The sequence below is a fragment of the Leptodactylus fuscus genome, chromosome 5 (assembly GCF_031893055.1).
Source record: "Leptodactylus fuscus isolate aLepFus1 chromosome 5, aLepFus1.hap2, whole genome shotgun sequence".
NCBI lineage: Eukaryota > Metazoa > Chordata > Amphibia > Anura > Leptodactylidae > Leptodactylus > Leptodactylus fuscus.
The window spans coordinates 36,413,204-36,437,471 of record NC_134269.1 but is presented as its reverse complement, the minus strand read 5'-3'; the positions used below and the strand labels follow the sequence as shown (position 1 = coordinate 36,437,471).

At 44.9% G+C, this 24,268-nt stretch overlaps 1 protein-coding gene across 1 annotated transcript; it reads left to right on the top strand.

Moving 5' to 3' along the window:
• The first annotated feature begins 267 nt into the window (after positions 1 to 267).
• SEMA4C (semaphorin 4C) lies at positions 268 to 23,235 on the top strand. Its single transcript, XM_075272906.1, has 15 exons — positions 268 to 417; positions 14,553 to 14,682; positions 15,008 to 15,159; positions 15,251 to 15,313; positions 16,097 to 16,195; positions 16,421 to 16,517; positions 16,667 to 16,783; positions 17,338 to 17,489; positions 17,851 to 18,026; positions 19,087 to 19,231; positions 19,709 to 19,931; positions 20,025 to 20,140; positions 20,304 to 20,461; positions 20,837 to 20,904; positions 21,009 to 23,235. Exons 2-15 carry the CDS (start codon positions 14,589 to 14,591, stop codon positions 21,851 to 21,853), a joined length of 2,505 nt encoding a protein of 834 aa, XP_075129007.1. The 5' UTR covers positions 268 to 417; positions 14,553 to 14,588; the 3' UTR covers positions 21,854 to 23,235.
• The last annotated feature ends 1,033 nt before the right edge of the window (positions 23,236 to 24,268 follow it).

The window sequence follows — 24,268 nt, the reverse complement described above, 5'->3', positions numbered from 1 at the left end:
TGCAATAGTCAATGGCACTGAAGTAAAATAAGGGAAAAGTGAAGAGTGTGGTGTCAGATGAGCAGTATTGGGGAAGGGGCAGCCTGAGGCCTGTGCTGTGCCCTCTGACCCCAGGGCCTGCTCTGTATCCTGCAGCACAATACAACCATTATATAGATATAAAGTCTAGGGAGGCAGAGGAGGCCCCATCCCCCACACTGACGTCAGGACTGAAGGGGCAGGGATTAAGGAGGAAAAAAAAAGAGCTGGAGCCTGAAGGATGAGAAGAGCTGAGGAGGAGGCTCCAGTGTATCCAGTGCAGGGGGATGCAGTGCTGCAGCAACTGAACGGCCGGGGACACTGGGACTGAACCATTGCAAGTGGGACTGTGCACCGGGCACCGGATAGTACCGGAGGGGAGACGAGCCCTGGGAGCAGGTGAGCCGGCATCGTGTACACTGTGAGCTATTACAGGGTGTATAGCAGTCTGTATACTGTAGTCAGCACTAGTGTGTCAGGGTCCCGGCTGTGCACACTTCTGGATGTTGTGCTTTCTGTATACAGTTGTGTGTCCTGCAGTGTATACTTGCACCAGTAGTGTGTCCGGGTCCCTGCTGTGCAGCTATTGCACACTTCTGTATATATCTGTGTATATTGTGGTGCCTTCTGTATACAGTTGTGTGTCCTGTAGTGTATACTTGCACCTTTTGTGTGTCAGGGTTCTTGCTTTGCACACTTCTTCATGTGTTGTGTTGCTTTATCTGTACAATTGTGTGCCCTGTACGACGTGGTACTTGCACCATTTGTGTGTCAGGGTCCTTGCTGTGTACACTACTGAGGGTGTGTGTGTGTATGTATGTATATATATATATATATATATATATAATATAATCATTAGTGTGTGTGTTATGTCTTCTGTATACAATTGTATGCCCTGTAGAGTATACTTAAACCATTTTGTGTCCGGGTTCTTGCAGCTATCGCACACTTCTGTGTATAGGTGTGTGGTGTGGTGCATATATCTATTGTGGTGCTTTTTGTATACAATTGTGCAGCCTGTGATACTTGCACCATTTGTGTGTCCGGGTCCTTGCTTTGTACACTGCTGCGGGTGTGTGTATACACATATATAATGTGTGTGTTGTGGTGTCTTCTGTATACAGTTGTATGTCCTGTAGTGTATACTTGCACCATTTGTGCGTTGTGGTCATTGCAGCTATTGCACACTTCTGTCTCTACGTATATATGTTGTGCTGCTGCACGCTAGAGCACTGTTCACACAACTGTGTGTCTATACCCTGTAATAGTGCCAGGGTTGTGGTTCCCCGGGCTTGGCACGGTTACAATGGTGTGTCTGTTGTGTGCGCACACTTGTGTAGAGTTGTGCACTGAGTTGGGGGCTGGGATTTCTTGCTGACTAGCAGAAGTCTGGACAGTATAAAGAGGAGGGGAGAGGTTTGTATATAGTGTAAGGGGGGAGGGGATTAGTGTATGGAGGGGGGAGAGATTTGCACGTGTGTGTTTAAGGGGGGTTGTGTGTATGGGCGAGATGTGACCCATAACTGAGGATAGTTTACCTATCGTGGCCTGGCATGGTGGCATTGTAAACGTGCCAGATGCGGGAAGAGTATTCGCCTCAGGGGTTTTATTAATTCTTCGTAACAAGCTGCGACCTGAGCGGCCGACTCTTTAATCTGCCCCTTCATATCTGTAGGGTTGTGCCTTGTTATGGCGGAGAAGTCCTACCGTGTTTCTTCTCTGTACCATGCTGGCGCTGGTCTTGGCATGGAGCAGATGAGGAGGATTTGATGTGGATACAGGACGCTGACTACCACAGGCCTGAGATTAGGCGGCCGGCAGCTGGGGGCATTGGCGCTGCCGCTAATCTGATTTCAATGACATATCATGTAACTAATTTTCCAGATGGGATGACTGCATTGGTGAATTATCATCGAGTTACAGCGGCCGGCCATGGCTCTGGTCAATAGGACTGGTTGTGTCAGGCAGATTGCTCCTCTCCTATTACATTACCTCATGCGTGGACCATCATCTGCTCCCATCCTCCCCTGGAAATTATAATTTCTGCTCTTTCCTGCCGTCACTTTCAGGGGCTATTGATGGACTGGGCGTTGAGCCGTCAGTCACTTGCTTTTCCATATGTTCAGTGAATTGCTTCTGCCGGCACAGGCCTAAGGGTGGCGATGTCTAACTGGTCCTCTTGCAAAATTGCCAGGGCCTGTGTTAACCCCCAGTGTCCCACCCCTCTTCTTGCCATGTAGCGGTGACTACTCTCTTGTATGTAGGTTCTGCCATACAGCTCCCCAAATCTCAGTTTGCCGAGCACTTTTCCAATTTTGACTTTGATAAAATTAATTTGAATGAGCAAATTTGCTCTAAATTTTTTTAAATTTTTCATATTTAGCCATGATTTTGTCCATGCAGGACCGCAAGAAATTCCCTGCACCAAATTTGATGCAGAATTCAATGCACGGTTGCAGATTTTGCCCTATACCATGCAGAGGGTTAAATTCCACACCCCAGGGCATTTTATGCTGCAGATGTCATCTGCCACTTTAGATTTTGTCAAAATTTCAGCCATTTTGCTGGTACTTTATAATATTTTGCAGATTTTATGCATGCAATTTTGTGTTGCAGAATGAGGTGTATCCACTAAGTGTGAACCTATGGATTTTGGCCGCGACTCCTGTCACGCGACCAAAGATCTCCGGGTCAACTTGGGAGTCAGATTTGTGAATGAGGCCACATTGTGATCCCCGAGTGTGCTGTGACCATGACTTCAAGCAAGTGTCGAAGAAGTTGAGCCATGTTCAAACCAAAGTTGTTGTCGCATACCGACTTCGTTTACTAGCACAGGGTGACACGTCGATCTCTGGTATGTGATGGGGGCTTTGACCAAAATCGCTGTAGCCCACCTACAGTCTGACAACTAAGGGCCCCTTGTCTCTGAAGTTGCACATACAGGGCCACTGCCCATTGAAATGAATATAAGATACAGAAAACGCAGCAGGAGATCCCAATGGTCAGGACCGCAATGATCACTCTCATTATTGTTATTCTTCGGTCCACTCCATCTGTTGTGTAATCTATTGTTCCCTGTTATCAGCCACTTACTGTAATTTTCTTCAATGGCTAAAGGTTGCAAATCAGATGTCTTCCCCCTTGCCGTTCGTTCATAGAAGCTCCAGTAATATCTCTATATAAGTGGCCAGAATAGATGATACTCCGGATCGATAGATGGAAGACTCCCATATTGATTTAGTGCCTTAACCTTGCTTTATGGCAGGAAGTGTGGATCTATACTGTATATACAGGCTACTCCTCTAAGATTGCATCTGACGTGTATATAATGGTGTCCATAGTGAGCTATGATATAGGGGCCATTATACTGTAGAGTTATTGCTGCTGTCCCTATGAGCACTATGGCCATGGTAGTGATATGTGTGATCCTATCTGTATAGTAACACGATATACTGTATACAGAGCGGCGGAGCTGACAGCCTGAGACGTGCTGCCATATTGATATCCTCTGGGCGTCCTATACAGGAAATTACGACTCCTGCTCTCCAATATTGTACTGACGCCGTATCTGCTGTCTGTATCTACAGTATACACTTCTAGCAGGGTGTCTATCTGAATTATACAATTTTATACAGGAACGCGGCGTTCTTTATCCTTTCATCGCTCTCCGTTTTTCTTCTTCTTTTTGACAAAAAGTGGTCATTTATTGAGCACAAATAGGGCAAAGGCGAAATCTGTGACAACATCGTCCCCTCCGTGTCACGGGCAGTGCCAAACCAGGACCTAGACAAATACGGTAGCTCCTTGTATCTGTTTCCCGGTCCCCGTACACTACAGATAATAGCACTTGGATGTTAGGTTTCATGTCGGGTCATCTCATGTCCCTCTCCGAAGGTGAGGAGCCGCCATCACGTATATTGACATGTATTGATTTCCCATATACTGCCTTGCGTTTCTTTAGCCGGTCACAAATTCTATTCTTTCCCCTTTCTTGACAAACCCTTAATCTTTACACAGGAGTATACAACTAATAATGGACTTTCTACAGATGGAGCAGAGCAGTTTTTCTGTGTTTTTGCAGGAAAATCCACCACATCGCTGTGACCGCCGCTTCTATTGTTACGCTTTGGCCGCCACTTAGAAAACCGGAAGGCTAAAACAAATATTCATCAGGGAGTCCTAAATGTTCAATAATGAGTAATTGGAACAGGAAATTCTCTTTCTAACAGATCTGGAAGAAAGGTTTTCATTATTTAAAGGGATTTTCCTATCCTAGGATATGTCGTCACTTCCCGATCGGTGGAGATCTGACTACATGACTACACTCCTGGTCAGCCACTGTGCAGGGAAGGGGGCTGCTGTGTAGGTAAATGGGGACCGGTATACATATATATGAGATATCCAGCGACTCTATATATTGGCTGCAGGCCCTGAACTGTGGTGCTTTGGATAACCTCAGATGACACATCATATCCACTATGTCAACGATAAACAGCTCTGCTGCCTTAGCAAACTCGGCTCTGCTACATCATGGCTATAAATGGTCATAAATGGCCTCGTATTCATATGGAAAGCTTTGTCTTTAGAGATGTAACTACCCCGACATATTATCACATTGGGCTGTTGGTGACAGATCGGACGCTGGATACGGGGTGTGTGTCCGGCACCTGCTGCCTGTATTGTCCCTCTTGTATCTGCAGGGATGACGTTACTCTTGCAGCCCTCGTGTCAGATTCCTTACTCTTGTGATATGTGCATTTATTGAGGATGTTGGATTGTCTTCTGCCTGTGGTTGGGGGGTGGAGGGGTTCCTAGCTGGGGGGCTTTCCTGACACTTAGGGTTGACAGCTTGCTTCCTTTGCTTTGCTGGTGTTGCACTAAATTCAGGTTGATCTATGGCTTAGAAGTATTGTGGGGGAGGGGACGTGCATTATTAAGGGATAATGGGTGGAGGTGACCACACCATAAGATAAGGTGGAAGTCCTGGAATATTGGGCTGCATATGCATGAGCGACTAGTAATCCTGTCCCAGATGTGTAATACGTGTGTTGAAAGTCCCGCTGCCAAAATATATAGGTATATATTTTACGCCAAGTTTTTGTTATTGAATGTCAAAATAATACAATATCGGTTTCTAAGAAGCTAAATCTTTGTTCTCATTTCCGCTCAACCATGAGGCCGAGCCAACATACAAAAAGATGCCTATGGCACCCGAAAGACCCCATTGACTTGCAGCGATATTCGTCATTTTTAGGCAAGGCGTCTATCTTATTTATATGAAAATAGCGCTGTAACTGATGCACATGTGAACAAGGCTTTACTGTAAACTGGCAACCAATATGGCCGCACTTCCTGCAAAAATGGCCGCTACAACAAAACTGAAACGTCTGAGAATAAAGAAAATGTCATTATTAAACTTTGGATAACGCTCTAAGTTCTAACTTATTAATATATGGATGATGGTTTTTTGGTTTGGAGCAGACGTCCTCTTAAGGGTGTTTCTTCGATAAGGTCACCCCAAACCCATCTGACTTATTAGGGTGTATTGCTGCCATAGTAGGGACTTGTCTATTCAGGACCTCCCTTTTATTAACAAAAGCTTTAATAAGCTTAATAATAATAAGCTTAATAAGCTTTCCTGTACAGGACTCAATACGACCATTTATTACTTCCTAGCATTATCCACGACTTCGTCCGCGCCGTCCTCACTGCCTGCGCCAATCACCTTTTACACGGGCCCACACTCCCCCGCGCATCTGTCCGCCTTCCCCGCGCATGCGTGCCATCGCCGAGCCAGTTTCCTCACCGTGCAGCACCCAAGCCCACCACTCCCATCCACGCACAGCATCCGGTACCCGGCCGCGGCACGCAACAACGTCCCCCGCCAGTGGTACACATACCAACTCCCCCAGGTGGCCTCACTACCTATTACGTGCGGCCGGCATGGCAGCAGCGCTTGGAACATGTGGGCAGCCGCCATTTCTTGCAGAGTGGACATGGTCCCTCGCCACGCCCACATTTTGCCGCCAACGCATGGGGCCTCTGCGCTGGCTCCATATCCTGCCCACTCATCACCATGCACCAATAGGAGGTGCGTTGAAATATCGGCGCTGACGTCACGGCAGGTCCTACAGCGGAGCCGGAGCCAACTTTTGACGGTCGCGGTTGTGATTTGGGGTGAGTGACCCACATTTAAAATAGCCTATGTTTCCTTCCTGGCCAATATGTAGCTCTGTGTGAAATTTCCGAAAAATCCGTTCAGCCATTTGGCTGTGATTGAGGAACAAACATCCAAACACACAAACTGGATAAGGATTTACCCATGGACACTACGCAATGCCACAAGTCTCCTTCTGTGGCCGCCACAGGGGAAATATTAGCGTTCTGCGACAATAACAGCGAGTGAGGTTTTCAACCTTGCAGCCATCAGTGTAGGGTCCTACGTTAACAATATCTGCCATATTAGCACTGTCGGCTAACAGATATTCCTTCTGTCCCCCTATACACACATGGTTCAACGTGTCAAGGGAGAAGGATGGAAGTCATTGCCAGACAAAATTATAGGTACTGAAATTCAACATTTCTCATTCTCCCCCAATATCTGCCATAAGGGTGGAGTCAAGAGGCCCCCATACACATTGGCTTGTTGGCTGTATGCTCTGAAGTCCGAGGGTTCAGATGACTTTGCTTTGGTGTGGGAGCTTTACATGAAATGGTGACGGTCCCCTTCAAGAACACATATCGTATGGCCTTCCACCATGTCGCCAATACGAACAGACCCCTAAACCACCACCCTTGCTATCCAGCAGAGGAGAAGAGCTAGTTTCCACTTCTTCTATACAATGGCAGAGATGAAAGCCTTTATCTCACTTCTTCACACTCTGCAGGTATAATGGAGACCGCACCCTGGGATAAGCCTTGCTCTAGTGGAATAATGGCAGCTATTGTGTGTATGGGGTTTTGGAACAATGTTTATTGTAAGCGGTGATAAGATTTAATTGGTCTTCCAGTCATCTCCATACACAGATCCTTTCAGACCTGGTAGAGTCCTCTCCCTGCCTCTCCTTGAGCCGTCCTGGTGTTTACTCTACAGGGTGAAATCCTCCATTAATTATATGGGAGAGTCCGCTCCGAATAAACTCCATCCGCGGCTCATCATCCATGTGCTGAGTGAAAACATGGCTCTTGGCGGTACACCCTTTTCCTGTTTGGTTGCAGCATGTTTTGTAGAGGACAGGGAGAGGGATCTTATAATATATGGAAATAGTATGAGTTTGCAATACTCGAAAAGCAGGATCTATCGTGCTACGTAGGGTATCTTCTCTGTTTAATATCGACGTAGCAGAGCTGAATGTGTCATTGACCTTCTCGGGGGTTCCAATGTGATATCTCGAGGAGTTGAGCCAAATCTGACTGCTGAGTCTAGGCCTTGGGTTATCTCTAGCGTTGTCTTGTATTGAGTACATCTTGCAGCCGGTGCAGTTTCCCTCCTGGTGAACGTCTTCAAGGCTTTCTGTAATTATGATAAGTAATTGGGCCTCGGGAGTGAATGCTTGCAGATATTCAGTCTACCGGACGGTTCCTGTTGGCCGTCTTTGTCTATTGTTGGTGCAGAGTAGGCCTCGGTTCCCTGACGGTCTGTGGAGAGATATCAAAGAGGTTCAAGAGGTTAGAGGAGCAAAGGGTTTTTTTTTCTTTTTTTTTTTTTATTGAAAGGATTCATATCCTTATTATTACGGTATTTTTTTATAATCTTCCAGAAACAGAACCACTTTATTCATAAAACTAGGAATTCCTCTAAAACAGGAGGGATATGTGGCCACATGAGCTGAACTTACATACCAATTTGGTGACATTGTCCTAAAGGTGGGCATACATTTTCAGAATCGACTGTCCCTGCCTTCCCTGATAGGGCCTCAAACTTGGAAATATGGTCCAGAAAATACGATCTGTATAGCCATTGGAATTCCCAATCCAAACCTAGTCCTGAGGCCCAAATTCCAAGCATTTTCGTGATCGATGATACTCGGAGTCTCTGTGCTGTCTTGTATGGGGGCATTAGACGTCTAGACTTGGGCAGGGACTTCCAGTATCATTGATCGCTATCTCCGCATTGGGTTGGGCCCAGGAAATCTAGTTGATATGGAACAGAAAATCCCGTATATACCTTAGTATAAAGAAGACCTAAAAATGGCCTGGCTGAGTGTGTGTGTATTGTGATTGGAAAGGCGGCGTGGACTCATCTGGTGACTCTTATCCCCCTGATCAAGTGTCGAAATTAAGTCTGTGTGAGCCATCTGTTGCGTTTGTGTCGCTCTTCGGTTGAGTTCACATGATTTTCGATGCAGATTGTGCTGCGTTTTTTGAGCTAGGATTGGATTTCCAGGGTAGAAGTATAAGGACTTCCTAGATGTTTCCTATTCCTCGTGACACCACCCTTCACAAACCTGCCTTATATAAAGGTGTCTTCCTTGTTTTGGTCAGATATAGACTTTATATATTGACTAGCTGGTACCCGCGACTTCGTCTGCGGTGATTGTAGCAGTGGGTATATACAGGCGGGGGTAAGGTTTTCGTACTGTGTATAAGGTATGGGATATGAAATGTAACTTTGTATCTTGTTTTTGCTGTAATTCAGAGCATACGTGAGACTTTTGTGTTGAAGTTACTTTGTATTTGAGCTGCTATATATACGGTGTTGTGAGAAACTTTACATAGTGACTTTGGGACAGAAGTATTTGAAGTTAACCCTTTCCCGCCGATGGCATTTTTTGATTTTCGTTTTTGACTCCCCTCCTTCTAAACCCCATAACTTTTTTATGTCTCCGCTCCCAGAGTTATATGAGGTCTTAATTTTTCCTGGGACAAATTTTTCTTCCTGATGCCACCATTATTTATTCTATATAATGTACTGGGAAGTAGGGAAAAAATTCAGAATGGGGTGGATTTGAAGAAAAAATGCATTTCTGCGACTTTCTTACGGGCTTTGGTTTTACGGCGTTCACTGTGCAACCAAAATGACATGTCCCCTGTATTCTGTGCTTCGTTACGATTCCGGGGATACCAAATTTATATGGTTTTATTTACATTTTGACCCCTTAAAAAAAATCCAAAACTGTGTTAAAAAATTATTTTTTGAAAACTCACCATATTCCGACAGCCGTAACTTTTTTTATACGTGCGTGTACGGGGATGTATAGGGCGTCTTTTTTTGCGGGAACGGGTGTACTTTGTAGTTCTACCATTTTTGGGAAATGTTATTGCTTTGATCACTTTTTATTCAAATTTTTAGCAGAATCAAACAGTGAAAAAATGGCAGTTTGGCACTTTTGACCATTTTTCCCGCTACGGCGTTTACCGAACAGGAAAAATATTTGTATAGCTTTATACAGCGGGCGATTTAGGACGCGCGGATACCTAACATGTATGTATTTCACAGTTTTTAACTACTTTTATATGTGTTCTAGGGAAAGGGGGGTGATTTGAATTTTTAATCCTTTTTATTTATTTTTTTTATATATTTTTTTTTTTTTTTACTTTTTTAAAACTTTTTTTTTTGCATTTATTAGACCGCCTAGGGGTATTGACATGGGTGGGTGGTGTCGCGGATTGTCAGAGTGGTGGGGGCAAACATGGCTGCTCCGGAGCGTTAAAGAGCGCCTCCTAGAGAATCGTTAAGGTGAGGGAAAAAGTGGTAAAGTCTATGTATATGTGATTGTGTGGGGTTAGGGGCGAGGCTGCAGAGGGCAATATGAATTTTGTGGCTTGCTATGGTCCAAAGTGTGTGAGATTGCAGAGATGGTGGTGTGAGTTTGGGTTTTGTGGGGGTCCTGGCACAAACATATGTGCGCTATTGTGACGAAAAGTAGCCTATTGTTTAATCGAGTGTATTAACTATGTTTGTGGAAAATTTCAGCCAAATTGGTGGAGCGGTTTTTGCGTGATTGACCGCCAAACATCCGAACATCCAAAGGGTCCTGGGAAAAACGTATGTGTGCTATTGTGACGAAAAGTAGCCTATTGCGCAATCGAGTGTAGGGACTATGTTTGTGGAAAATTTCAGCCAAATCGGGGTCCAAAGTGTGTGAGATTGCAGAGATGGTGGTGTGAGTTTGGGTTTTGTGGGGGTCCTGGGAAAAACGTATGTGCGCTATTGTGACAAAAAGTAGCCTATTATTTAATCGGGTGTATTAACTATGTTTGTGGAAAATTTCAGCCAAATCGGTGGAGCGGTTTTTCCGTGATTGAGGAACAAACATCCGAACATGCAAACATCCAAACCCACAAACTCACAAACTTTCACATTTATAATATTAATAGGATACTCGTTCCGGTGCGGCCCATCGCTCGGAGCTGGTGAGCCCTCCGTGACCTGGGAACATACCCGCCACACATGGAGATTTTGCTGAGAATATACAATGTGCTAGATTTGTTGAGCTGGGTTGATGTTGGCTCCGCTCATATAGCAACAGCCCAGCTCAGTGTCTATGAATATTTTATATGTGCGGATTATTTGTACGGAAACAATTATGGTCACAGACATTTAAAGGGATCTCGTACTGCCTTTTATGACTGTTTATTATTTCCAGTGAAGCGGGCAGTAAAACAATATTAGCTTTTCTTATGGTGTACGATGAGCGAATCCAAGGCGGCCAAACCATCGGAGCTTGTCAGCGACGATCCAGATGCGGAGCGGTCTTTTTATCGGATTATTTTTTTTATCATGAATTCTTACTTTTTTTTTTGTCTTTGTGTCTTTGCAAGTCCAATGCCTCCAAAGATGTCAGCCGCAAACTCAGTGAGTCTTATATACTGTGTATGATCTATGATCTCCCAGGACCAATATGTCATATTTGGTTGAAGGTGTCTATGCTCTGTCAGCCGTTGAAAGGCCTTGCCTTTTTTTTTTCTTGATTGTGAACCCTATATAGGGATCACAATATACGTTTTTGTTTTTTTTTCCTATCAGTATGTCTTTGTAGAATGGGAGGAAATCCACGCAATACAGGGAGAACATACAAACTCCTTGCAGATGTTGTTCCTGGTGGGATTCGAACCTAGGATTCTAGCACTGCAAGGCTGCAGTGCTAACCACTGAGCCACCATGTTGCCCCTGAAAAACTTTGCCTTTTCACAAGAAACAGCGCCACTCTTGTTTAGAGGCTTAATCTGGTATTGCAGTTCAACATCAAATCATTGGAGAGTGGATTTATCATGACTGGCACTTCCCGCACTCATCTTAATTCCCCGACTAGCACAAGATGCGCCTGAATTATTGATAGACTCCAGCGAGTTATAAAATTGGCATGATTTATAGTAAATTCGTCAGTGAATACATTGGCCCAACAAATTGAGCTAGGTTCACACTTGTGCCAGAGTCTCTGTCATTCGGGTCCGTCGGGGAACCAGAATGACAGAGAACCCGTCCGATAAAACAGTGGTTGCCCGCGGACTCCATAAATTATCATGGGAACTGGCGGGTTTCCTCTATTTTTATACTGAAACCAGCAGACAGAATAATCCCCTGTGCAAGAGTTTTTTTCTCTGCCAATTTTCATCAAATCTGCAGCAGGGACTCTGACCCAGATGTGAACCTAGCCTTAATATGACGTATATGTGTAAATACTCTACCGTATATAGTTATAGTCCTTCTCTAAAGCCATATTTCTCATACTTTTAAGCCAAGTACCGCCTAGTGACAAAAAGTTCCAACCAAGTACCCCCAAAGAAGTAATCTTATAAATGTGGGGGGAAGGGAAGTAGGATCCCCGTGAGGGTACCTGTGTCTGGCATGCACCGTTATGGGACACCTATGGGGTACTTATGGTGGCAGGCATATACTTCTAGCATTTGGGGTACAGGTATATTTCACCTATGTATGCATATTTTGCACAATGGGGAGCACGAGAGTCCGGCTCCCTTTTTAGTTGCAGCAGGGCCCCGTGAATCTGTAGGATGTACTTGCAGATCAGTTTCTGCGCACATGATTTGTTCACGTTTCGTTCACACCACCGCCACTGCAATCCGCTGCAGATTTTCCGTGCACACTAAAAATCCACCTAATTTTCTCCTCTACTAGTGGGACCACAAGGCCTAGCATGTCCTATTCATGTCAAGACCCTGCAAGTCTCCCATTCCCTGTTTGCAGTGTGTATTCCTGAGCATGTCGCCCCCTCCATTGTATGTTTGGGTCACAACGGAGGAAGGAAAGCATCCGATGGAAGCCGTCTTTCTTACAGGAGGAAGTGTCTTTCTCCAGCCTCCTTGCTCCTATCCCAGGAAGTGTATCCTGTTTAAACTCCCACCTCATCCCTTTCTGCTGCTCCGTCCTCCTCCACAGTTTTGGCACCGCACAATGATTCTCATTTTCCCTGGTTTTGTACAGTAAATTAAGTCACTGGGTTAACTCTTTCCTGCCACTCGCGGAGATTCGCGTCAGCAACTTTACAGTCCTTTTAACCTTGCCAAGTCTGGTTAATGTCTTGAGTCGGTCCGTAATTTAATACAGATATGTCATGGAATAATCCATACTGTGCAGCTGCTGTACTCGGCAATGCTTCATTAGAAGATGTAAGGGCGGGTAATGGTAAAATTCAGCGTATCGTTCTGTAGGGTGGGCGAGCATGGCATCATAATCCATTTATCTCAGATGGTAAGCGCCTTTTCTTCTCTTTGCTGCGGAATCAATTGTAGTAATGACCTGAATGTTAATGTTATGTATACGGAAGTGTTGGGGGGGAGAATGTGTACGTGTGCAGATCCTTCAAAGTGGATTAAGCTGCTTTCCAGTGACTAATTCACTTTCCCAGTCCATGCCAAGCTTGTGGTCTTGCATTCACTCCCACCAAGTTCAGAGTCCGGCTACTTTGAGGCGTGGCGATGGCTCTCTCCTAAATCCCAGGTTATAATTTCAGTCCTGGCCTCACTATGTAGTCTCCGCACCATTAGACATTATTGTTGTTCAAGGTGCACAAGATATCCGCCGTATTACCAGCTCCATAGTTCTCACCAGGAAGTCTTGGCCTGAGCTAGTTTTCGGTGGAGTCGGAAAGAAGTCACCGGCTCTGGCTACAAAATAATATAATTATTGGTATTGCCTGTGTATATATAACTCATAGCTTGTTGCATATTTACTTCCAGATTAATTCGTTCACTGGCTACCTATTTCCTTGAATTAGAGGATCTTTATTGCTTGTGTCTGACCATGGCTGTCAGCCGTAGATGATGGAGTCAGCTTGGCCTCAGCTAGACCATCTGTTAGATAGAACAAGTAGACATAAGGTTTTGGTCCTAAAAAACCATTTGGCCAAACATACATGTTGCCAGCTAAGACCGATGTCACCAACCCGGGGAGCAATGGAAACACACAGAGATTTTTGAGTATTTATAGCAAATTGTGAGGCCCTATGAGGAGAGTAGAGAAGAAATCTTAGTGTTTTCTTCATAAGGGCCCAGCCTGAATCTTCCTTATAGAAGTGACCAAATTGCGGTTAACTGGTCATTGATGCTGCGTGGTCCTCCATCCTGTGTATATAATATTATAAGTCATTATCCGGGATTACAAAGAAAGATCTTGTGTCTGGTAATGACGTTCCGCCCCATTGACTGTGGGGTGTTGTACGAGACATGGCCATGAACAAAAGTGGCGCTATTTCTGGACTCATTTGTTTAATTCCATCAGGCCATTTGGATTATGTACCTTGTACTTTAAGATTTTAATAAGTAGTTTTTATAGCCATTTTTAGACGGAAATATGGAGCTAAGCAGTTGTCAGGCATTAGCGCTGTTTGCAGTGGACAACATGCCAAGTATTGGACTAGGTGATCGCCGGAAGGATTCGTTCACATCTCTCTTATGGAGACTCTGACACTGAGTGCATGGAGGACTTTATAGTCTATGGGGTCTGCAGGTAACCACTGTTTTCGGGAACGAGGTCTTCGTCGTTCAGGTCCCATGGCAGATACAAACAACGGAGAGCCCAGCATAAGTGTGATCCTAGCCTAAACAGGGGCCTGTTCCAATTTAAAGCTCTGAGTATCTGGCAACATGTGTATAGCCAGTGGCATGACCAAAATAACATTTTTGATTGTGAAAACCCCCCCATAAACCAGCTTCAGTGAAGTCTATGTGCAGGCCACAGCCCAAAATATAACAGAATTGGGTATTTCTGGTAACGTTATGTCCTTGTTGCCCAAAGCTGTAGGGCACAAGTACCTGCATTACTTATTAGAAATGCTGAAGTTTCTTAATTTTGGGGTATTTTACTATTCCTTCCACTTTTGTGGATACAGCTGTCTGGAAAATAGATTTTGGTGGGCTGCCCCAGGGTGACTTAGCATTGGATTTCCTAGATTTAGGGAGGAGCGCTGAAAGGATTTAGGCAAATGTATGGGTCTTATGGAGCTGAACCTGTTAAACCCTATAAAATAACATGGCTAAACCTTGGCTGAACTGTCTGTAGGCTCTTATGAAGAGGTAATAATGTGACCCGAGTGCCCTCTAACACCCGCTTATTTTTGCTCTGTCTTTTGTAGATTCCCAGACTGTAAGTCAGAAGGCCGGACGAGGTGATGATTCCACGGTGGTTGTGTATTTTGGCCCTTCTAGTCAGCGTAGAAGTCAAAGCATGGAATCAGATGCCACGCAAAACCGTGCGGTATTCAGGTGAGACTACTATCGCTATTGCACCCCTTGCCAAACTTTCCTGAAGAGTGAACAGACAAAGGAAAGCCTGCCGAGGCCAGATTCACAGCTTCTTCTGTACGATCCTTCTAGATCAGGCTGATGTCACCTGTTTTTGTGCAGTTCATGTTCCTTTGGGAGGTGATGTCATGGTGTAATTATACCTTCTTACCCCCATGTGACATGGCAGTCAGTGACTTGTCACATGACCCATAGACCGAATGGCTGGGAGAAGCACATAGGGAAGATGCTTTATATTTCACTGTGTTCTACAGGCGATAGATTTAACTTCATTTACTTGTTTTAGGATTCTCTGAAAATCGCCAGTCCTGGCATGGCGGCATCTCCCACTACCTAACTCTGACGTTGGATGAAAGTCGCGGTGCGCTGTATGTAGGTGCACGGGAGATCATATTTTCACTGGACCTTGATAATATTGGCAAGGAGCTGAGGCCACCGGTAGGATTCTTACCGATCCGTATTTATCACTGATAAACCTGTAAGATCGTGTTTGCAGCGTTACTTATATCATGTGTCTTTCCCCTGTTAGATTATATGGGAAGCCCCTAATGAAAGGAAGCTGGAGTGTATCAATAAAGGGAAGAGCAATCAGGTAAGACATGATGGATGGCAGAGAACCTGTTAGCCTAGGTTCACACCTGCGCTTGGGTTTCCGTTTTTCGGGTCCGTTTGGGTTTACGTTTTCTGAGTCCCCAATCTGCTTAAAAAGCAGTTACCCACGGAAACTATACACTATAATGGGGTCTGCCCAAAAAACGCAGAGAGAGAAGTCCTGATTGCAGGACACTTTTCTCTCTGCGTTTTTCAAGCCGATTTGGGGACAGAATCCCCGAACATAAACCAAGCTCTAGTGTGAACCTAGTCTAATCTGAAGCTAGCCATAGTTAGAAGATGTATGTTGGCTCAACCTGCTGATTTTGGTGTGGCCATTAGACCATCTAATGCATATGGGGGTCCTCCTGACGGTGAGGGAAAGAAGGATTGGGCATGTTGGATTTCAGTATGCCTAATCTGTCTGTTCTCGGAGAGATAAGCTACCAGCAGAGTGACTTTCTCCCCTCTTGTAGGTTCAGCCAATAAGCATCTCATTTATGGCCATCTTGTTTTCTTCTTTAAAGCAATCAGTCAACCCAGCGCTACATAAAAATAGATTAGGGTCAACATTTCCCCTTGTGAATTGGTGTCTCCATTGCCAAAGCAAGTGCCAACACTCTCATTGCACCAAAGAGCTCATTTACATTTTGGTCAAAAGGCGAGAAACCTTATTTGATTCAGGTGACCCTAAGCTATCTATCTGCAGGGCTGGGTTCTGCTGACAGACTCCCTTATGTTGCAATCCTTTCCTCTTACATTGCTTTGTGACTCTTTCTTGCAGACGGAATGTTTCAATTACATCCGCATCCTTGAGAAATATAATGAAACTCATCTCCTTACCTGTGGGACCTACGCCTTCCAGCCCAAGTGTGCTTATATAGTGAGTAAAGCCATTGCTGTAGTATGCGAGCAGCAGTAATTGTATCCAATACAGGGTTTTTCCAAGAACGTTATACTAGTGGTGAACTCTGCACACGAGGCCTTCTGCCAATATTCTTGTGGTATTGTTTTATAACGGTCACATTCACAGATACATTCCATCTAGAGAATATGTATACTCCATGCCAGGCCGTCTCATGACACGCTCTGCTTTCCCCCTGCCTAGGAGCTGTCAACATTCACTCTGGATAGTGTCAACTTGGAGGACGGGAAGGGAAAATGTCCATATGATCCATCCACGGGGCACACCGGACTTGTCGTAGGTATGTACACAGAGCTGGAATCTCCTTGCTGTAGTCTCGAGTCAGTAATGCAGTGTGTGTGTGTGTGTATATATATATATATATATATATATATATATATATATACACATATATATACACACTCAAAGTGTCTGTTCTTTACATTACAGATGGGATTTTATTCTCTGCAACTTTATTCAACTTCCTGGGCACAGAGCCGGTGATCCAACGCAGTATGGGGCAGCATAACAGTATAAAGACGGAGTATCTGGCAACATGGCTGAACGGTGAGAGAATACAATAAGTCGATGGGGAATTTACTAACCTATCTATGGCAGTTTTCTGGCATAGATGAGCGTGAATGTGGCTCGCCTTTGGCCAAAGAAATGCCACGTTGTTGGTTCTGCGCCCCACTTGACGCTTTTCATTAAAGTGAATAGGGCGGAGAACAAATGGGGTAGGCTTCGGCCGGACGAATTTACTGTAGCTCATGCCAGGAAACTGGAGTTGGTTATGCCAGAGATCCGCGCCAGTACATTTCAAGCCAGGGGCTCTTAATAGTAATTCGGGCACATTTCACGCCAGCAGGGAAGCTGATGAAGAATGGCATAGTCTTAATAAATTCCCCCAATATTTTTCTAGTCTATAGCATTGTGAATTAGAACCCCTTTGTTAGCCATCCGCCATCATGTTATGAGATAGGAGTGCCCCTTTAATAGAGGGCTGGTTCTTTTTAGCTTCTTTAATTTTTTCCTTCTTCTGATCCCATTACGTTTCTTTCAGTAAGCCTAATGATACCCCGCACACGAGCTCATTGTACACCTTCTGTCTCCTTCTATAGAGGCCAGGTTTGTTGGGTCTGCTCATATCCCTGAGAGTTTGGATAATAAGATGGGTGACGACGATAAGATTTACTTCTTCTTCACTGAACGTGCCCTGGAATATGACTGCTATAATGAGCAGGTGGTAGCCCGGGTGGCTCGAGTCTGTAAGGTAGGTGACATTTGCTGCACGTTTCTTTTCATGTCTTTATTGCATAGTGGTGTGTGTATGCCCTTCATGACAGTCACTCCGTCCAACCCCCATGAAGTCATTGCAAACCTCCCGAAATGAAAATTATATTATAGACTAATTTCATCCAATTTCCAAATGCAGCGGCTGAGACTTCCCCTCCCCCATAACGGAGTGAATACAAGTGTAGATCCATTAGCGGTGACCTGAATTGGCCTTGATGCTGAATACTACATAGATACTGAATGCTGATGCCTTTGGTGTAGAATGATGGGTTGGGTTATTGGCAGTATATCTTGCCATTGAATCGTCTGGTTTCTTACTGTATTCTTATTTCTTGCAGGGAGATTTAGGAGGGGCTCGTACTTTGCAGAGGAAGTGGACCAGTTTCTTGAAGGCCCGGCTCGTGTGCTCCATTCCAGAGCTGCAGCTTCACTTTAACCAGTTACAGTCTGTGTTTACCCTGCGGACTGACCAGTGGAGGGCTACGCAGTTTTATGCCACCTTCCAGGCACGCTGGTGAGTCTTTAATAAAGGCCATGTACAAGCATAACCTAATGCACCGATCATGTATTATGTGATAATCGTGTGTGCGTGTGCAGGGGCTCAGGTTGACTGCTGTGACCAGTCTGCATCTTTGGGGGTCACGTGATGGATACATCAGGAGTGACATCATCACCTAACATGTGACTGCTGAAACCACTGATTGGCTGCAGCAGTCACCTGAGCCTCTGCATTTATGGCCCCGGGCCAGTCCGTGGTCCAATGGGATTAGGGGATGCACCGCGCAAAATGGGGACTGAGCCAGGTGCATGCAATATACACATATATAATATTTTTCTCCCCATTGAGTTTATAATTTAACCTGGAAAACCTATTTAATGTAGTCCAGGAAATGAATGTATAAATAATTTCCCACACCCACGGGCAGAGCTATGTGATCTATAATTGAGCGTATTGTTACCAGTATATTAGCATTTGCTGACCTACATTTAGATGTCTATTTTTATTCATCTAGCCCTTTAGGGAGATATAACACAGATGCCGCAGAGCTGAGTTTGTAATTTGACTGTCTCTTACAGGCTTTTATGCCTTGTCATCTCTGAGTTAAGCTGCCCATACACTATTGCCTTCTATTGTCTTCCCCACTGTATACCTGCATGCTCTGCTCAGATGGATTTACAATGGGTGGAGAGGAATAGACGGGTACCAGTTATATAGGTCAATGGTTTACCTCTCAGGGACACAGAGGTTTGGACATGTTGTGACCCAGTATGCCTCATCTATCATTCCTCTGACATATGACAACCGGGGATAGTTGGGATGCCCAATACACAGTTACCCCATACACACTAGATAGTTGGCCAATCTTGCAGAAATCATTGCCAAGGAAATTTAGTATTCAGTGGCGGCCATTAAAATAAATGGCCATATAATGTATGGATGGGTCTGGTTTTATAGAGGGCCTCTGTGTTCCCAAGTAGGATGCCCATATATCATAATAGAACTGAAGACAAAGTACCCAGCCCTTTCATACATAAATACAACCTGACTGTCAACCCATTTTCTTTATCTTTAGGGGCGATGTCTCCGTTTCTGCAGTCTGCCAATACTCCATCCAGGACATACAGAGAGTATTTGATGGACATTACAAAGAATACCGTGAGCAGGCCCAGAAATGGGGCCGGTACTCTGACACGGTGCCCAGTCCACGACCCGGATCGGTAAGTTTAGAGCAGTAATACTAAATGAGTAATACAATCCGCTAACCTTACATGAACTGCACATGGAGGCTGCTCAAGCAAATGCTGCTTCTCCCTTGAGACAAAGCCAGGAAAAGATTGCCTAAGCACTAAGGACTATTTCTGGTGAATTCAGTTTAAGCAGAAATCCGTCTGGGAAGGCCATTACATAATCTACTCCGGCCTTCTCTTACCAGGGTATGGTAACTGGGGCATCTATGATGTCCCTTACAAAAGTGAGCGATGGCGGACAACTGTGTCGTGTTACTGACCATTGTGCGCTGTAGATGGCAAGAAATAATTCATGCCTTGGTGATGACATCAGCAGACTAGCAAATGTCACTGGGGCGGGGGAGTAGGATGCCGCATGCAGGTCTTTTGAGACTTGCACGTAGTTGCTTAGTGTCGTTTGTTGTCTAAGGTTCCTTTATTTTCTAAATGAAGCTTCTTCTCTTCCAGTGCATCACAAATTTCCTCCGACATCATGGTATGAACAGCTCCATGGACCTTCCTGATAACACGCTCAACTTTGCCAAGAAGCACCCACTTATGGACGAGTCTGTTCAGCCTGTTCAAGGCCGCCCTCTGCTGGTCAGGAAAGGAGTCAACTTTACAACAATTGCAGTGCAGAGGATGTCAGGACTGAATGCGGAGGAATACGACGTGCTCTTTATTGGAACAGGTCTGTGTTTTATTGGTGCCATCGTTACCATAAATGGGGTGTGATCCTTCTCGTCTTCAGAGTCTCATTTACTCCTTTTGTTTCTTGGTACAGGAAATGGGTGGCTGAACAAAGCCGTACGTTTAGGATCTGCCGTCCATTTAATCGAGGAACTTCAGATGTTTGATAAACCGTATCCAGTCCACAGCTTGGCCCTGTCTAGTCGGAAGGTAAGAACATTTTTCTGGAGAACTTTTTGTCATTTACATTTTTAGTAGGCCATTTATTTCTACTTAGCTGCTACTATAAACCTTACGTCAGTAAATGCCCATGAAGGTGCGGATCCATGTTGTTGATGATTTTATTTGGCTGACATTTCCTCTTCTTTTTCAGTCTTTCCTCTTTGCTGGCTCGCCATCAGGACTGGTGCGACTTCCCATGGCCGACTGCAGTAAATATCGCTCCTGCGCCGATTGTATTCTGGCCCGGGATCCCTTCTGTGCCTGGAATCTGAGCTCCAGCCGCTGTGTGGAGTCTGATAATCAAGATGGGTGAGTAGCGGCCCTATACAAGGAATAGTGGTTAAACTATTAGACTCCATGGACATCGCTGATATTGGAGCAGATAATCCAGTCTGTACCCAAATTCTGTCCAGAGACCTGGACTCCATCCATGATGGTGATCTATGATGTGAAGAGTTCATCCCTCATGGTGTATATTATGGCACAGCAGAGCCACGGGGAGACAGGGACGCCTTCCATCGCAGATCACCATGCAGGGAGTCCAGATCTTTAGACCGTGCAAGCTGGTAAATCTGGATGTTGTAGAGATCATATATTTGTCTCTGCGTGTATGGGCCCTAAGTTGGTGACCTATACAGAGAATGAAGTCCTATTTGTGCTAAGATTCCTCTTCGCTCTTTATAGGGATGCACTGCTCCAAGACGTCGAAAGCTTCGATACATCCATGTGTGAAGTTCCATATATGAAATTATGTAAGTTTCTATCTTCTGTTATAAGACAATGATGGCAGACGTGTGACCCATAGGAGGACACAGGATGGCTGACTCATAATTCTTGTGTTTTTTTTATCCTTCAGCAAAACCCTCTTCAAGAAACCTGACAGTGGCCATTGGGACCAATGTCGTTCTTCCTTGTGAGCTGACTTCCAACCTGGCCCAACCCATATGGAAGTTCAATGGTCAAGATCTAAGGCAGGATGATAATGACTCTGTGCTGTATGATATCACACTTCAGGCGCTGGTCATCCTTGGAGTAAATGTCCACCATTCTGGGACATACAGTTGTTTTTCGGTTGAACAGGGAGCCCAGTTTGCTTCAAGACATTACCAGCTACACGTCGTGGCTTCCCCATCGCTGACTCTGGAATCCTCCGCTCCTATGGATGGTTTGGGATTGGTCTGGATGATGGTGATAGCTCTTGGGGCTGTATGCTTGATCCTTTTTTTGGCTGTTCTCTATCTACGAAGGAAGCTTCAAGATGAGATGGAGAAAGGTTCGAAGTCTTTGGAGAACACTCTTGTGTATCCCATCCAGTTACCGTCACAGCCCAAAATTGCCAAGTGCCTGCCCAGTGCAGACTCGGATGAGAAACTGTGGGACCCTTCCTCCTATTACTATTCTGATGGATCACTTAAGATAGTCCCAGGTCATGCGTTGTGCCAGAACAGTACTGGTTCTTCTTCTCCGTCTGGCAATGGCATCCCTGGTCAACCGTTACCTTCACCACCTCTCCATTCACCCAACCACATGCTGCTCTCAGGTGTTCGGGGATCCAGCAGCAATGGGTATATACGGCTTACACTAGGTGGGGGATTAAATGAGGAGCGCCCACCACTTGGGGACCTAAATGAAGAACTGAGGTGGAAACTGAAGCAGAGGCAGGCTTTGCCCGACTCCAATCCAGAGGAATCGTCTGTCTGACAACCCTCATTGCCACCTGCACAGTTTGCACTGTTTTATTTTTTTTTTTTTCCTACTTTTTATTTTGAACTACCTCAGGGACTGGAGATTTGGGGGAAGGATGTGGCCAAAACTTAATTTCTCTCTCCCCCTGTTGTCTCTGCTGCAGATGTATGGAAGTGAGGAGAAGACCTAAGCGGTTCTCTTTCTGTCCCGGCGTACTAGCTCACATTTCCCACTCCCCCCCCATTTCTGTGACTTGTGTAACTTCAGTATTTGTAAATCTTTCTTGTAAGATTCGATGATGCATTCATGGGTGATGTTGGATCCGAAACATAACAGAGGAACCCGTCATCTCCTATTCCTGAAATCCTCGGTCAGAAGAGCAATAACCGATAGAAGACTCGGCAACCTGTTTACTCTTCCTGTCAATCACGATGCAGGGCTCATTCGTTAACCACTTAGTTGCCGGGCTTGCAGGTTTACTGGTGTATGGCAATAAAATCACTACTGTTTTCTATAGCATTTTTACACTAAAAGTTTACAGTGCGACCTTCGTGTCATGCGACCGATCCCAGCCTATTCGCATAGGAGAAAACCGCCAGCTGTAGAGACTCTGTAGGAACGGCGTAGACGACCACCCGCTTCTTCTTTGTTGCTGGCTGGGGATTGATGGCTTTGCAATGGCCATACTTTGTATTGGAGAAAGGAGTGTGTGCCTATGGGAAATGGGAAGAAAGTAGACGTAAGCATATCCGATTTTTACTAGAATTGTCAGGCAGTTTATGGATGCATTTTAGGTTCCCCTTTTATAAACTGCCCAAGCCTTGCCTCTTTAACCCCCTCCTCCCCACGTGGGTCACATGCATAATGACTGCTTCGATCACGTAATGGTGATGCAGCCCAGCCTGGTCGCTGAGTGTCCGTGTAAATGACTTGTTTTATAGACGCATGAAAATGAATGTGAGGATGTAGTAATAGTTATACGCTCCGGAGTTTCTGGAAGCTGGGACAATCCTTCTAGAAAAACTGTACTCCCAAAAGCATCCATAACCCCCTCCCCCACCTTCAATCATTCCACGGTGAGTTATACATGAGAACATTTCAGAAATCCATAGACCAGACCTGGACTTGTGAGGATTTATTTTCCCCACTGCCAAATGCCATAAAACTTTGAATTCTTTGTTATTTTTCACTCATGTGTCTGCGAGTGGCCGGAGGGAGGAACGAGAGAGTTGTTGTATATACATATTCTATTCACTGTTTTTAAAACCAAACCTCCTTGGGGTCTGCACGCTAAAAATATCTCTGATTTTCCATCCTCTTCTGTAAATAGGATCCTGTTCTCACGCTCTCTCTTTCCCGCATCCCTGCTCATTCTGTAGTTCACTGTGTAATTTATTTGTCTGTTTGAAATATATTTATTTCCTGTAAATAAGTATTTTTATATTGAGAAAATAAAAATGAAATTTAAACAAAAAGTCACATTGTTCTTCCAGTCCTGTTCAGTGTCTTCCGTACCCATACTCCTTGCATTGAGATGACAAAAAATGGACCCGCAGTCAAAAAGCGCTGCAGAAAAGACCATGGTGGAAATGCGTCATGTTTAGAGATGAGCGAGTATCAGCCGATCCGAACAGCACGCTCGCATAGAAATGAATGGACGTAGCCGGCACGCGGGGGGGTTAAGCGGCCGGCCGCCGTCAAAGCGGAAGTACCAGGTGCATCCATTCATTTCTATGGAGCGTGCTGTTCGGATCGGCTGAACAGTACTTGCTCGTCTCTAGTCATGTTTTTTCCCTGCAGTACTTCACAAAGTCCAAAGGGTTTTCCTATGCAGAGTTTATGTCCCTATTCTACCTATATGGAAAACTTCAGCATTTCCGTTTGTATAATTGACATGCTGCGATTTACAGAAACATGATGGCTATTTTTCTTCTATGAGTGGATCGGATTAGCTAGAAATTGGGCAACAAGCCATAAACTGAGAAGAAACATTCAAATGTATCTAAGAAATAGAGCAAGAAAGATGAACCAGTGTGCTATGGCTAGTTTACCAATGGGTAAAACAATTCAGATGAAAGCTTTTGTCCAGGATCTGAAAATATTTGAAACTAGAGATGAGCAGATACTATTGGAAACTAGAGTTTCGAATACCGCGCTCCCATAGGAATGAAAGGGAGCGGGTGAACAGCAAGGGGTTAAGCGCCGGCAGCCGCTCCCATTCATTCCTATGGAGCGAGGGATTCGAAACTGCAGTTTCGAATACTATTCACTCATCTCTATTTGATACTGATGACCTATTCACGAGATGGATTATCGGTATTAGATCGGTCGGGGTCTGAACCGCCAAACAGTCAGCTGATGTGGCCACAGGAAGCCATATACTAAGTATACGGCTGAAGGGTGGAAGTGATAATGAAGTATAATAAGTAT

Excerpts from the sequence above, each read along its gene's own strand:
- SEMA4C (XM_075272906.1), top strand. The coding sequence starts at position 14,589 with ATGATTCCACGGTGGTTGTGTATTTTGGCCCTTCTAGTCAGCGTAGAA. Across the intron at positions 15,160-15,250 it reads GCAAGGAGCTGAGGCCACCG|ATTATATGGGAAGCCCCTAA; the intron begins GTAGGATTCTTA and ends TTCCCCTGTTAG. Across the intron at positions 18,027-19,086 it reads GCCACCTTCCAGGCACGCTG|GGGCGATGTCTCCGTTTCTG; the intron begins GTGAGTCTTTAA and ends CTTTATCTTTAG.